The sequence below is a fragment of the Cyclospora cayetanensis genome, unplaced genomic scaffold (assembly GCF_002999335.1).
Source record: "Cyclospora cayetanensis isolate NF1_C8 unplaced genomic scaffold, CcayRef3 CcayRef3_contig_130, whole genome shotgun sequence".
In the NCBI taxonomy this organism is placed as follows: domain Eukaryota; phylum Apicomplexa; class Conoidasida; order Eucoccidiorida; family Eimeriidae; genus Cyclospora; species Cyclospora cayetanensis.
Window position 1 is genome coordinate 31,948 of NW_020312071.1, and position 13,744 is coordinate 45,691.

At 53.1% G+C, this 13,744-nt stretch overlaps 1 protein-coding gene across 1 annotated transcript; it reads right to left on the reverse strand.

The window, feature by feature from the left end:
- Positions 1-843: 843 nt before the first annotated feature.
- On the reverse strand, positions 844-12,246 carry LOC34618167. The gene is made up of 22 exons (XM_026336511.1): positions 12,042-12,246; positions 11,755-11,842; positions 10,448-10,644; positions 10,213-10,300; positions 10,008-10,061; positions 9,783-9,888; positions 9,000-9,590; positions 8,227-8,679; positions 7,872-8,006; positions 7,460-7,615; positions 7,007-7,065; positions 5,942-6,028; positions 4,883-5,790; positions 4,625-4,820; positions 4,484-4,560; positions 4,162-4,266; positions 3,561-3,699; positions 3,192-3,218; positions 2,141-2,872; positions 1,859-2,020; positions 1,373-1,537; positions 844-1,087 (listed from the first exon to the last, which is right to left on the reverse strand). The coding sequence occupies exons 1-22, from the start codon at positions 12,244-12,246 to the stop codon at positions 844-846; spliced, it is 4,974 nt and encodes a 1,657-aa protein (XP_026192296.1).
- Positions 12,247-13,744: the final 1,498 nt, after the last annotated feature.

Genomic DNA, 13,744 nt, shown 5'->3' on the forward strand with positions numbered 1-13,744 from the left:
TTGCTCCCCGATTGCCGGCGAGGCACCACATAGGGGTATCTGAGACGCCATGGCAACCCAATAGTCTACCAATGAGGGGTCTGCTGGAATAACCCCCTTGTCTATAAAATACTACCGACATCTATGCCGTCCGCTGTTTCTGCACTGCGAGTAGCAGAAGTGAAGAGGCAGCGAAGTAAAGGTCTGCAGACCTCTGCGTTACAAATCACTTGTAGACTGGCAGAAATCGCGTAGAGCTGTAATATCGGCAGAAGCAAAGCCTGCTGCCCCCCTCCCCCTTGCTAACGGCATCCAGAACAAGCCGCAGTCTCAGCGCGTGCAGCAGCCCGACGGGGCACCGAATGCAGCGAGGCCATTAAAATGAGAGCACTAGGACCCTGAGCCATATGAAGCCAGGAGCCGTTGCTCAGCAGATGGTGACTGCATTTATCGTGGGCGGGTTGCTCTCTTCAGGGCATGAGAGAAATACAGTGCTTCTGTGCAAGAAAATTGAGAACCGCTTGCTCTCTCCACTACTATTAGGAGCGCGCATGCACTCGAAACAACCAATTTACTACACACTTCTAGAAGGGAAACGGACAGAGCCAGGAACTCTTCCACAAGCCAGAAGCACTTCCACAGGTCCCCACACCAGCAAACAGTGGGTCTCCTCTGCCTTGGCGGATGCGCCGTCGCGACGGGCGGGAAGTTACGGGGCACATAATAGAGCACTGAGACAGTTACCGCCAACAGTGCTCCTCATCCCAAGATCCGAAGGCCGCTTCAAGGGCTAAACCTGTGAAAACCGGGAAGTGGGGGTCAGCAGACGCCCTTAAAGCCACTCCGTCGGTAATTCTGCAAGTTTCATGGCCAACAGGGGTCCTCGACAAGTGTATCCTGCTCCACAGGAGGCAATGTTGAGAACCTCCTGTCGGAGTCGCCCTTTTGGAAAAGCTGCTGCGTGAAACCCATAGAAGTTCCTTCTTCCTTCGAACTGAAAGAATTCCTCGATGAGGGCACTGCCTCTATTACATGTTGCTGAACGAATTCTATTTGCCGCCTGGCGTAGTACCCAGGGGGAACCGGCGAGATCTCGCCGAACTGACAACTGCAGCACAGCAAACCCAGCAAACCGAGCGCTCTCCAACACTTCCTCTAGTCTTGCAGCAACAACCGCAAGCGTGAATTGCACATTGTGTGGCAACTCCCAGACGAAAAACCCTTTTCTCCATCTGTCTGAAAAAAACCGAGGTGGAAGACACAGCTAGAGACAAAGGATCCACTCTGCCACATGCAGCTTTCGTACACCTCCTTGGACTGCCCGCCACACCGTTTTCTTATGCTAGTGTGTGCGCGTGCACAAGGGGAGAAGCCGATGCAGCCCAAAACTTACGTGGCTGTAGACTTAAGACGCTTATAGGCGGTATGGAAGTAGCGCCGCGCAGTGTACGGAGAGAGAAAATCGATCAAACCAAAGAAAAATATTTCCCGGCGGTCAACACTCATCACCTTCAAGCCAAATCCCCCTTCAAAAGCGGGGGCACCCAGGTAGGGTGTGCTGTACACGCGCACCACACAACAACGCATGCTCAAACCGAAACACTTACCCACCTTACTTCCTAGATCCTAAGCCCTTCAAGCAAGTAGGATCTCCATTATGAAACCACCAGGTTTCCAGAAAAAAGATGCGCCGGATTCCAATTGCAAATTAAGTACTTGTAATGTCTCTAACCCTGAGAGCCCGGTTAAGGCGTCAACCGTGAAGGCGAAGAAGTTGCGAAAATCGTGTTGCTTAAACCAGTAATTCTCTCACACTCCTACGCAGCCCCTACAGCCACAAATTTCCTAGGGTGAGAGCACCCTAAATTGCGAATTATACCTTGTTTGGGTAAACGCCCTGGAGAGGGCTACGCTCTGTCCATAGGGGTAGTAGACGGTTCTTGTGGTTTCGCTATTGTCGTCGCTGATGCGAGTCCCCTTGGATCTGGTGGCCCTTCTTGGAAGGCTAGATCTGGGGGCTAGGGGCCCCCTTGTGGGCTCCCTACACTCTGTAGGCTGGAACCGAATCCGGTGAGAAGGGACAGCACCCACGTTGCAGCTGTCACTGTTGCTGCTGCTGCTGCTCCGACGCGGCTGTTCTTGCTGCTCTTGCTGCTCTCGCGGGCACTGATCTGTAGGGGCAAAACGCGGTGTGCCGCCAGACACTACAGAATGACACGCAAAATCGACAGCTGAATTCACTGCATTAGCAACATCGGGGGTCTCTTGGAAAGCCTGGTCAGCAATCTCTTCAGCAGTTTCTTGGGATGGGGGAGCCACGCCCATGGAGGCCCCCGCAGAAAAGGACGGCACTCCTTGTGGGGATCCACCAGACCCTTCCACGTCTTCCTGCGCTGCAAGTAGGATATTGGACGACTCCACAGAGCCTCCCAATGCTGAGGAGCCCCGCGGGGGCCCATCCCAATTGCGAGAAGACAGTTCGTGGCCTTTAATGGGTACAACGTTGACTCTAGCCTGGCTGTCGCCTGAGAGTATGCGGCTGTCACCATCAGAGTGGTTGGATCGCGGAGGCCCTGGGGGCGCTGCAACTGACTTTAAAGCTTCTACTTCTGTCGGTGTATGGAGCAAGTGCGGAGGCGGCGAAGGCGTTGCCGTTGAAAGGGGAATCGCAGGAGAGTCCATGTGATCCCACGGATGTGTGGTATCGGCTGCTTCCTGGAAACATGCGACTTGCGAAGGCTGCTCCTCCTGATGTTGCTGCTGATCCAACAGACTCACGGCCCCATGAGACTGCCGTGAAGGACGTCTCTTGTCGGGCTCCATACTCCGCCGCATGCCATCGTTCGGGATGTCCCCCCAAGTATCCAGCTTCTCCAGAGAAAGATGTGCCTTCCTGCACGAAAGCAATGCGCCCTCGGTTGTACAGTAGGCATACCTGCGCCGTGGAGTTTGACGTACGCTTATGAATATGACGAAGGCTCGGATTCAAGATGGAGCGTAAGGTTTTGATCAGGGTGCAGAGAAACCTTGTAGGGCACAGTGTGCGGATGTGTAGTGCTGAACTCAAACTAAGATTCAGTGTTGGCTGTATTTCGGCTTAGGGACACCTGAATGACAACCCAAAGCCGGCTGTTGTGGGCCTGGAGAGAGGGCGAAAACGCGCGGCATAATGCGCTTTGATGGCAAAATAAATACAGTGTAGTAAGGCTTACGTGGTATAGTCTCTGAGAGGTCCTCGGCTGGGTAGGTACGAACAAGAAACTACATTGTCCTTGTCCAAGCTGCAGGCAGGCCCCAAGCACCAGACGCAACCTGAAGATGCTGCTGTTCATGTGGCTGCTTTTACTGCTGTACCTCTAAGGACAGCAGCAAACCAGGGAGGCATACACAGGATCAATGTCAGCAGTAACGGCGGGACAGTCCCCCGTACCGAGCATGGCAGCACCCGCACCGGCGAACGTGGCTGAGAGGTAGCGAACAGTGGCAACAGTCAATGCAATCGAGAATCCCTTGACGCGTCAGCCCTCATGCAACCCCAGCAGCACCCGCAACGGCAATAACAGCAGCGTGAAAGCGGGTACCATTCATGAATTCCGATAAGCATGGAGTAATCGAAGACCCCCAAGCCTTCTAAGAAGCGACAGTCCCTTTCATGTGCAGCTAACAGAATGCGGGCCTCGTCCTCCCGCATGCGCAAACGCCTGCCGCTTTCCAGCCAGTCTGCGCCAAAAACACAGAGACAAGGGTGAAGGGTTTACGAAGAGAAACGTGAACCTCCACGCGAAAGCGACCCATCGAAAGCATGAAAGGAAGAACCACACCACAGAGGGGCAGCGCAAAATACGATCATGATGCGAATAGAGGGGAAGAAGAGAATGCTGCCTGCATAGACAGGTGGCAAGAGCGATGAATAATGAAAACCAGAGGGCTGTGAAATGGCTAGAAGACTAGATGCCATACAGAAGCAACGAAGCGCCGCACAAGCTAACAAATAATTCCGTATGCAGCAGTAAAAGGTGTCTTGGGAACAACTACTGCGGCAACACCAGTAAGGGAGATTAAAGCTGCAACGCAAGCAGAGATAGAGCCTCTCTCGCTTTCCGTCGCTGTGAGAGGAGCGCATGGCTACTTAGTGCAGCAGCAGCACCCGCCACACCGGCACCTGCTTCGGTATAGACTGACCGACATCCTTTTTGACCCTGTCTGCGTCTCGTGCCAACCTGCTGACGATGCTGCCCTTTATGTCATACGCTTCGCTAAGTCCCAATGAGGGGTCGAACGCAGTGCCTAAACGCACGTCGGCACGACACAAAACAGCACAGCGACAACCGGAGCCCTTTACTGCAAGGCCTACATCGTATGGCGTGAATACGACAGGGGAAACGTTCCTAGGCGAGGGACGCAGACTGGAGGCGCAGATCCGCCGAGACAGTGCCTTAGACACCGTAGATAAGGCAGCTGCCCTCGTTGTTGGCACGCCTGTTACACTACTGTTGCTGCTAACCCATGGCGATAAAGTATGCCGAAGTGACAAGAGTGCGATGGGCTTCCTGAGACTTGATATCCCGCGGCTCCGATCCCCTGCAATTCCAGTCCAAATCACACAAACATCACGGGTGGTTTCTTCTTCCACGTACAAAAAGACATTGCCAGCAAACGGCAGCAACCAGCACGTCGCCATCGGACGTGGTAACAGCATCTCACTGAGATCGGTGTTGCCGATGGTGTTGGTGGTTCCTCAGCGTTGCCAGCAGTCCTGTCTTCGGGACTCTCTCTCGCTTGTCCTTTCGGTAAGGCGCCTTCGGTTTGGGCTGCTGCAGGTGGTGACTGTGCTCCTGCTGCTCCTTATTGTGCGTCTGCCTAATTCCATTGTCGCACACCGTTGAGGGCAGCAACTTTTCGCCTGTTTTGTCCTGTACGGTGGGACCCCGGCCGCCTGCAGCGAGCCCTCTACCATGCCCTCTCGTAGGTGCACAAGGAGCCACGGCGTGAGTTGGGGCCGCTCCGGGAGATCTGTTGCCAGGACTGCAGGTGGGATCTGTACAGATATGGCGTGTAGACTGCATGCGTGAGGTGAGAGCTGCGGGTTGCATATCTCGCAAGGATCCACCGGCCACGAGGATGCTGGCCATGTCCTTCTGTGCGCTGGACCCCTTCTCAAGCGTTTTCTTGGTCATTCCTACCTTGGTTGCCGAAAAAACTCTCCTTGTGAGTTGCGAGGAGAACAAGGGGGAGGGCCCCTTTCTTGTGAGCCACGATGAGGATTGCTTTACAGTTTTTTGCTGACAGCGCGCTTGTGCCGGTGGTTGTGTAGCCCCTGTTGCAGCTGCCGCTGTTTTCGCTTCTCCTGCTCCAGTAGCCCCTTCGACTGCCCCTACACCGAGAGTTCCTACCCTGCTGTTGCCCTCAGTCCACCATGGAGAGGAATCCGCCTCGTCAGCCTCCTTGCTAGTGCCCGGAGGCGTTAGCCGCCCAGATTCACCCTCATGCCTCTTGCCTGCGTAGTTGAATCCAATCGGCGATGTTGAAAGGTTTGTTGTGGGGCACCATGGGGGGCTGTTGTTCGAGGACGAGGCGCCGCTGGGCCCGTCGACCGGCGCACCAATCCCGGGTTCCCCTTTGGGGGGCACTAGTCGCCTCCTAGACACTCCGTTATTCGAGGAAAGAAAATCCACATGAGGAGCCTCGGGAGGCCCTTCTGAAGCCCCTGCGGGAGTTTCCGAGTACAACTCCACTCTGTGAATCCCAAAGATGCGCGTTAGGAGGGAAAGTGGCGTGCTCAGAATATGATCAATGTATGCTGGAAGAAAGCTGCGACAGGACAAAACATTCCAGCAGAAAGCCCAAGGCATGAGGCACAGTACACGCCTGCTATGCATTGATGCCCCGGAGCAAGAAAGACCTTGCATCTCCTCTCTGGTGCGCTGTATTATACTCCAGCAGATTGGCGTGCGAGGCCTACCGAAGCACTTGTGCAACTTCCGCTTTCGATATTGTTTTAATAAGGAATTTCCCATCGTGAGAGAAAAAGAAGAACTGACCACTCTTGCTGCACGTAGACAGAGCCGCATAGAAGGGCAAGAAGCGTCGGAAGAAATGAGGCCACAGAGGAGCACACACGCATGCCCAAAAGGGAGAAAAAAGAGGCGCTCGTACTCTGACAAGAGAGGGATGAAAAGCGCCGAAGGAAAAAACAATACATGAGAGCGGCAAGCACATTTGCAGAAAGAGGAATCGAAGAAGCTGCAAGCGCAAGGAAAGAACAGGCCCAGAAAAGCGAGGCAACAAGAAAGCGACACTCACGGACGGAGATGCATGCACTCAAACAATTAGAGCGTAATGAAATTTCAAAAGTCCCAGAGCCACGAAAATACTCGAAGGGAGAAAATTTTACAAGCCAGCACGTGACCTTATTAAAAAAGATATGTTCGGCAGCAGCCAGCCAATCAAGCAGATACACATCAACAGACACGAAAAGGGAAAACTGGCAGACACAACATGAAGCGTGTCATGAAGGCATGATGCACAACACATCAACGGACAAAAATACCGGGCCCGACGCGGGGAACCGACCGTCGAAGAGGCACACATGCACATGGCCCGCCGAAAAAAACCGAACGGCATACAAATACACGTCAAGCGAAAGCTCTAAATATGTGTGCAATTCAAAAAAAATTCCTGTCGTTTTTCCTCGCTGATAGTGACTTCATGAGCGCAAAGGACTATCCCCTGATATTCTGTCGGCTCCTTGTATCTGGTCAGTGCATGTGGGTGTATGTGTGTGTGTTTTCTGTATGCATGTAGGTGCATTCTCCCTTATCTGTGCTTCCTGCTCTAAACTCCCTCTCTCTGTTGATCCGCCCCGACTTCCAAATACATTTTCCCACTGCCCACTCTTCGATCGCCGTGAGGCCATCCTGGCTGCATGCCCTTCCCTTTCCTCCATCAAAGGCGCCTCTCTGACGCCCTAAGGCCCCCTAATCAACCCTGCATCCGCCTGCTCGCGGGCTTTCTGCTTTCAACTAACCTGTTGGACTGAAACTCAATGAAAGAAAAGTCTGTGGAGCACAAACTGTTGCGGTATTCCTGAAGCGAACGTAAGACAAACCCGGACCTCTCTTCTTCGATATACATGTATATTAATCCATTACTACACATATATTTATGAATATACATTTATAAATATACATCTATGAGTACGTACCCATATCTATTTAAATATATATATAGACGTCTTAACAGGGGCGCCCCCACGCTCGTGTGCAGCACTCCCACACAAACAAGGATTCACGGTATTGCAACACAATCACGCGACAGTTCTACTGCCACAGAAGTCGGATCATCAAGCCACCTCCCCCGCAAAAAAATCACCCCGCCTATAAATATTATTAGCAAAACCTGCCGCGCACCATTAGCAGCGACCCGAGAAATACTACATTTGCAGCATCCGTCTGCACTGCAGAAGCAGCTGCGGTTGTACCTGGTCCGTAATCCCTGCGACTTCCCTAGCGCACTCAAATGCGTCTGGGGCGATGTCCTCAAAACTGACGCTTAGAGAAGAAGGCAACAGAGGCGCACAATTAAACTGAAAGTGCCGCACGTGCAACAGCAACGGCTCATCCAACAGGAACCCTAACTAATGAGCGCACAAACCACACACAAGACGCGTTGAACCTAGTGGACCCCAGTACTTGGACAATGTTGCGTTTGGAAGCCGTGCAACAGCCAGAGCATGCGCAAACGCCGGTTAGCAGCCAAGCCGGCGCGTAGCACTAGTTGCACCCGCTCACGCACACATACACGCATTTCCGTGTTTGATATTAATCCCTAATCCTTATGACCTAAAGTCTAGCTCTGGACCCCATTGTGAGCCTCTAACACCGGAAGCGCACGTCCAGTTGATTTCCATCTCTATGAGCAAGCGCCACGATGCCAGCATTCATTGTGTTGCTCAGTTCCATGCCCCGCATCATGGCGACGGTCAAGGCGTAACAAGGACTTTCCGTATTTATCGCCGCGCCACCAAACTGAGGCCACACACATTCCAATGCTCACACCCCATGCCCTTAGCGCTAAACCCTGTGCCATCGTCCTTTTAGCCAAATATAAAAAGCCATATAGCACAACGCAATAAAGAATGGTAAGGATGACGCATGGGGTGGCACGCAGCCGCAGCAACTCAGCGGCAGAAACAGCAGCACGCCATGATGATGTCGCCCGGCCAAATCCTCCTTCCTCAACTCCTACCTTTCCCTCTCCCTGTTCTCTCGCGCGCTCTTCAACAAGAGACATAAGGCCCAGCTTAAGGGCGCTTTGCTTCTGCAGGATGTTCGAGCTAAATGCTAGGGAGTGCAGCGCAGCCTTTCGAGATCCTGTGGGATGCGTGGAGGGCCCTCCGGGGGGTCCCCCAGTGTCTCCTGTTCCAAATGCTGCTCCCTCAGCCGATAGAGCTTGATAGTCGCTCTGCTGAGGCTGAGGGAGTGGCTGTGCCTCCGGTGACGGGAGGATGGACTCTGCGAGAGCCGAATAATTGGGCGCTGTCCTTGACCCCGCTGCTGCAGCAGCAACCGGGCTGCCTGGGGAAGCAGAAGAAAGGGCAGCAAGGAGCGCGTCGGACTGCTGCCGAATGCGCGCGATCTTGTCAAGAATGGCTGTTTTGACGCTGAAACGAGGATGGTACACATCCCGCAACAGCTGGGGCTGAGGACGCAGCAGCAACCACAGCATCGAAGAGCATCCAGAGTGAGCCCCAAGCCCTCCGCAACTCCACAGCGCTGCGGCAGCAGCTCGAAAGAGAAGAAAGCGCCTGCACATCCAGGCCTCAGAGAGAGCAATGAAGGCTACAAGGGGTGACGACGGAAACAAGACCAGACGATCGCGCAGAGAGTTGGTGGTAGACACACGGAGACGGCCATAGCACGTGCCAGCGGACACCGCGAAGAAAACGCTATGATGCGATCATGGGGCATCAGCTCAGCGCTGTACAATGCGAACGCCAACGCCCCTGCCTGCAGCCTTACGAGTGATTCTCCTCTAAACTCTTCCCATAGAGGCAACAGCAGCGCCAGCAGCCAATCGGAGACAGCCCAGAGAAATTTGGCCCTAGCCCTCCTGTTGACGAGAGACGTCCCGTCGACCAGAGCAAGGAGCGCCGCATCCCATGTTAGCTTCGGTTCATCCGAGGTGTGCACTGCTTCCAGTTTCCCTGAGGTCGGTTTCGCTGCTGACGCAACGGCTGCGAACGACATAGGCCCAGAGACAGAATCGCTTGAGGTGATGCACTGGCCGCGCAAGGACTCCCGCGCGCCATTGCTGGTAGGACGTCGCTGCTGCTCCTGCTGCAGTACGAACTGCTGCTGATGTCTGGCGAAGCGCTTGTGAGCAGCCCGGTCCTGAAGCGTGTCGCTGCTCCCTTCAAGAGAATCTTCTGCCTTGATGTCCCACCGACTCGGACGCCACACCCGGTACTCGCCCTCGCGTTTGCTCACATCTGGAGTCGCGACCTGCCTCAGCAACTGAGGTACTCCAAGTGCTTCCGGAGAAACTCCAAAATACACCAAGACCGCAATACACGGCTCAATCAACCGACGCATGTAGAACAGCGTCTTCGTCTACGCATTTCATTCGCCGCAGAAGCACACATACGGAGCACCGCCGTTCTTTCGCATCCTCTCCCCCCACTGCCCTAACCCCTCCACAAAACAAACTGGCTACCCAGTAAGGCAAGCACGCAAGAGCCCGTGGCGAAGAAGAAGATCGGTTCTGCTGTCTCAACAAAAACCACCTTCGCGCTCGGGAATTACCTTATTAAAGCAGGACCGTGAATAGGAAAATGTGGCCATAGTGTGCAACAGATAGACATGTTCTCCCAAAACCTGCGGTTTTATGGGAAGAAATTCTTCCAGCGAGCTGCACACCACGCAGCAGCAACAGTCTAATAGCTGAACGGTGCTCTGTGAAAGCTGAGCAGAAGCGAAGGCCTCTGGCTTGCCGAGAATGTGTGTGCGGGAGCAGCTGCTACTGCTTACTTCCTTGCAAGTCTAAGCGCTGTCAGCTGCTTGTAGCGCTGCTCTTCCACAAACCTGAACCAAACACACCTCAATCCAAACGCTCCGGGCCGTTAGCCTTGCGCAGGGCCCCTTGCGTTGAGCTGCACGCGTGCTGTCATCTGTTCCTCAACCAAATGATTTCTGAATGCGCGCATCGCCATCGAATTTTGAGGTTGAAACTTACTTGTAGAACGCAAGAAGCACAACAGGGTTAAGGAGGGCATACAGCAGAGACCTTTCCGGTGTCGTTTCCAGAAGATACGACGGGTTTCCTGCAGCACAAAAGCAGCTATATACGCTGGAATTTGACCCTTGAGCCATATGGCCCAGAGAGCGCCGTACGGCCACCATTCCCTCTGAGAGACCCCCGCCACAAAAAACAGATCCTCTGCCCCAAACCGTTCGTTATAAGGCCTCACCAGCTTCTCCCTGCAGCTCCTTGAGCAGCGAAACGGCAGTTTTTCCACATACAATGGAGCGAAAGTTGGCGCGGCGTTGGACAGGGCTGCGAGGAGACCCCAGTTGCGTCGAATTCGGTGGAGGCAAAGCCGATTTCCCATCAATTAAGGCGACACTCCCGGGAGTCCCATCATTGTGTGCAGTGGCCGCAGCTGAGCTGCACCGATGCCTTTGCGCGTGCTCCTGCTGGTGTTCGTGTTGCTCTACGGTGACATCCGAGCTTGCATCCCCCAGTGCAGCGCAAGCCGCCGAAGCGGCTGCTACAGCACTGGGGAAGGCAGCAGGACCGGCAGCAGGGGCAAGAGCATGAGGCGTGGCAGGAGCATGGGGGGCAGCAGCAGCGGGGATGGAGGGTCCCATAGCTCATCAAAAGCAGGAACGGGCGCAAACGCTTCTAGCACCAGTTACGCAGCTAAAAGCCCCATTTGAAGACCGCAGTGCCCGCACCTTGTTCTCAGGAAGCCGGATTGGAGGAAACTTCTGGAGCTGAATGAAGAAACGGGTGCACAGATGGAAAGTATGCGTTCCGCACAGCACACACCCCAGGTGGGTCGAAGGCTTTTGAGAGCAAGGACGATTTAGGGCTCAATTCGGAAGAGATAGTAGGCGAGTTCTTTCTTGGAGTCGCCAAGTATGTAGGATAGTTTGCTGCTGGCGGCTTTTGACGATGGTTTGGACTCAAACCCGGGGGGCACTAGGAAGTGCCTTTAGCTCCGCTAGGGTTCATCGCTCACGGTTTATGACCCCATGGGCTTCCCTGTAGGGCCCCGTATGGAGGTAAGGCCGCCTTACAGATCGCGTATGTCGTCAAACGCAGGAGATGCGGACTTGGAGCAAAGGGATACGCACAGATGCGCCAGAAGAAGGGAGTATGCTGCCGGGTTACCCTCTGCTACTGCAAGGTTCTCCTGGGAAGCAGAAAGAGAAGAAAAGGATCGGGCCAAACGGAGAAATGCAGGTGAGAAGCTGAGGCCTTCAGCATGTGCCGTAGGAGCAGCAGTGGAGCTGCTGCCTTGTTGTAGCATGTGCGTGAAGCGCTAGTTACAAGAGAGTCGAGGGCCAAATAACCACCATGGAAAGAGAGTATAGGGTTTAAAATACATGCTTCAAAGTTTCCGGAGTGAGACTTACGCATTAGGGCTTGTGCCCCAGGTGCGCCGCTTCTGTCGATACCGCTGGTCAGCCCGCATCAAGGCTTTCGGCCTAAGCTAAACCATCCACTTTAAAAAAATAAATGGCTGCATTTCTATGTAAGTGCAATTTATACCCTCTCTTCATTCGAATTCCTGTCCCAGAAGCACCAAACCCTTTCGCCGCAGCACTATTCCCTGTGTCGCCGGGGACTTGAGCATGATCTGCTCGTTGGAGAGTCACCGGTATGGCTGGCCATAGAACAGTAAACTTTTACTTCTATGATTTCTGGTGTATTGCTGCCTCTTCACTCGTAAGTGCACATAATTCTTTAGTGAAATGTCGAGGTGCAGGCCCTTATAGGGCATCCCTCAGGCAACTACCGGCGACCTATGTGATAGAAGTCCTGGTAAAAAGCCTCACGCGAGGAAACTTTGCTCCAAGTAGGTGTCATGTTTTGACTCTTCGGTTTTTGGCACCTTCGCCCCTTTCGGAACTCTGTCAACGGCTCTAGTATTGCGCCCTTCCCTGACCCTCGCATGTATGCACCTGGCCCTTTATTCGCCTCTCGCAGGCTACGCGATGCTCCATTTCCGGCTTCAGTCTGTCCTTTGTATTTGGCTGGCATTTTGTAAAGCTTTTTCCCTTTCTATTTGCATGACCTCTGGTGAGACTCCCGGAGTGGGCTGCACTAATATTTTGCATCCTTTGCGCTAGCTCAAGAGGCTTCGAACCTTATTAGTAGGAAGAACATTGATAATGGGTGAAGCTCGCCCCTGAAACCATCCTCCTTCCGAAAGTGAAACATGAATTTCCGGAAGCAAATAGCAGGCTAGAGCTGTGCCCCGATCCCTTGAACGGCCACACTATCAAAGAGTCCTACCACAGGAGGCTTAGCAGATTGCTTGAAACGCTGTCCTCGGTGTATTATGTGCATGGCTGCCACTCTACGTGGCCGTATTTTTACCCGCCCTTAACTTCACGACAAGGGGGAAGGAGCGGTGTGAAAGAATACAATATATATCCATTACGGGGCTGGGAGGTGGATCTACCGCATCAACAAAGGCCTCGAGACGTTAAGTGCCCCTCTCTCACTAGTACTGACGGCTTTTGTTACGTTCGAGAATAGGTCTACAAAGGAAAACTCGGCCTCAAATCCAATGTACAAGTTGGGGTCCACCGATTTTCGGTGTCCTCCCAATAGAGCTTCGTCTAACCTCGTAGTGATTTCACCCCTTAGAGCTCCTTAATGAACGGAAAAGAGAGCTGCAATGCGCCTTGCTGAACCTTCTGAGCAATCCCATCGTTCACAGCTAGCAGCACATTATAACTTGGAACATTGACTTTCATCACTTTGCACTAACTATACGCTAAAACATGCTGCACATGCAGCCTAATTATGCAATTATTTACTAGTTCGTCAGCAAATATGGCTAGTGTAGTAGAACGGGCCCAGGTGTACCTTGGCCTGCTACATCTGCCTCCATTTAAATGTACCCCCGTTGTAGTGAGCCAGCACTACATTTACGGCTCCAGCTAAGTTTTTGTCAGTTAAATGGTTGCTCCAAACACTCATAGATAAGAAGTTCAGGGTCCTGTGTGCGTCTAGTTTAACAAGGCTCTTAGGCCCTGAAGCTTAGCGCAGGTGGATGATTGTTTTTAGCGAGCGACTAGCGCTATAATGGAAAAGGTGTTGTTCGGGACTTCGCTGTAAATGTGACCCGTTCCTCCATATTCGAGTATAAAAAGAAGATTAAGTTTGACTATAGGCGGCGTTGAAGAATGAGAGAGCAGCAATAACTTATTATAAAGCTAGAACCGTTGTGCTAATAGCTTTGCCGCTGCTCCAGTGGGTGCCATTGCCGTTGAGGTCTCAAGCCTCTAACGGAGAAAAGTTATTGTTGATAGCTCACTCGTTAACTACGCTTACATTTAAGCTCAACATCCTCAAATTCAAGAGGCTATGAAGGAATATTATGCAAGTGATGCAAGCTCCGGGATAGCAACCCCCCACATAATTACTGGACACAAACCCCCTACTGGCCTCTGGCACGGAGAATTCATGCACCTGCGCTAATTTTCAGGTTCTGAGAGCTTTGGTCGCTACTGCCCTCCGTCCTTTCTTG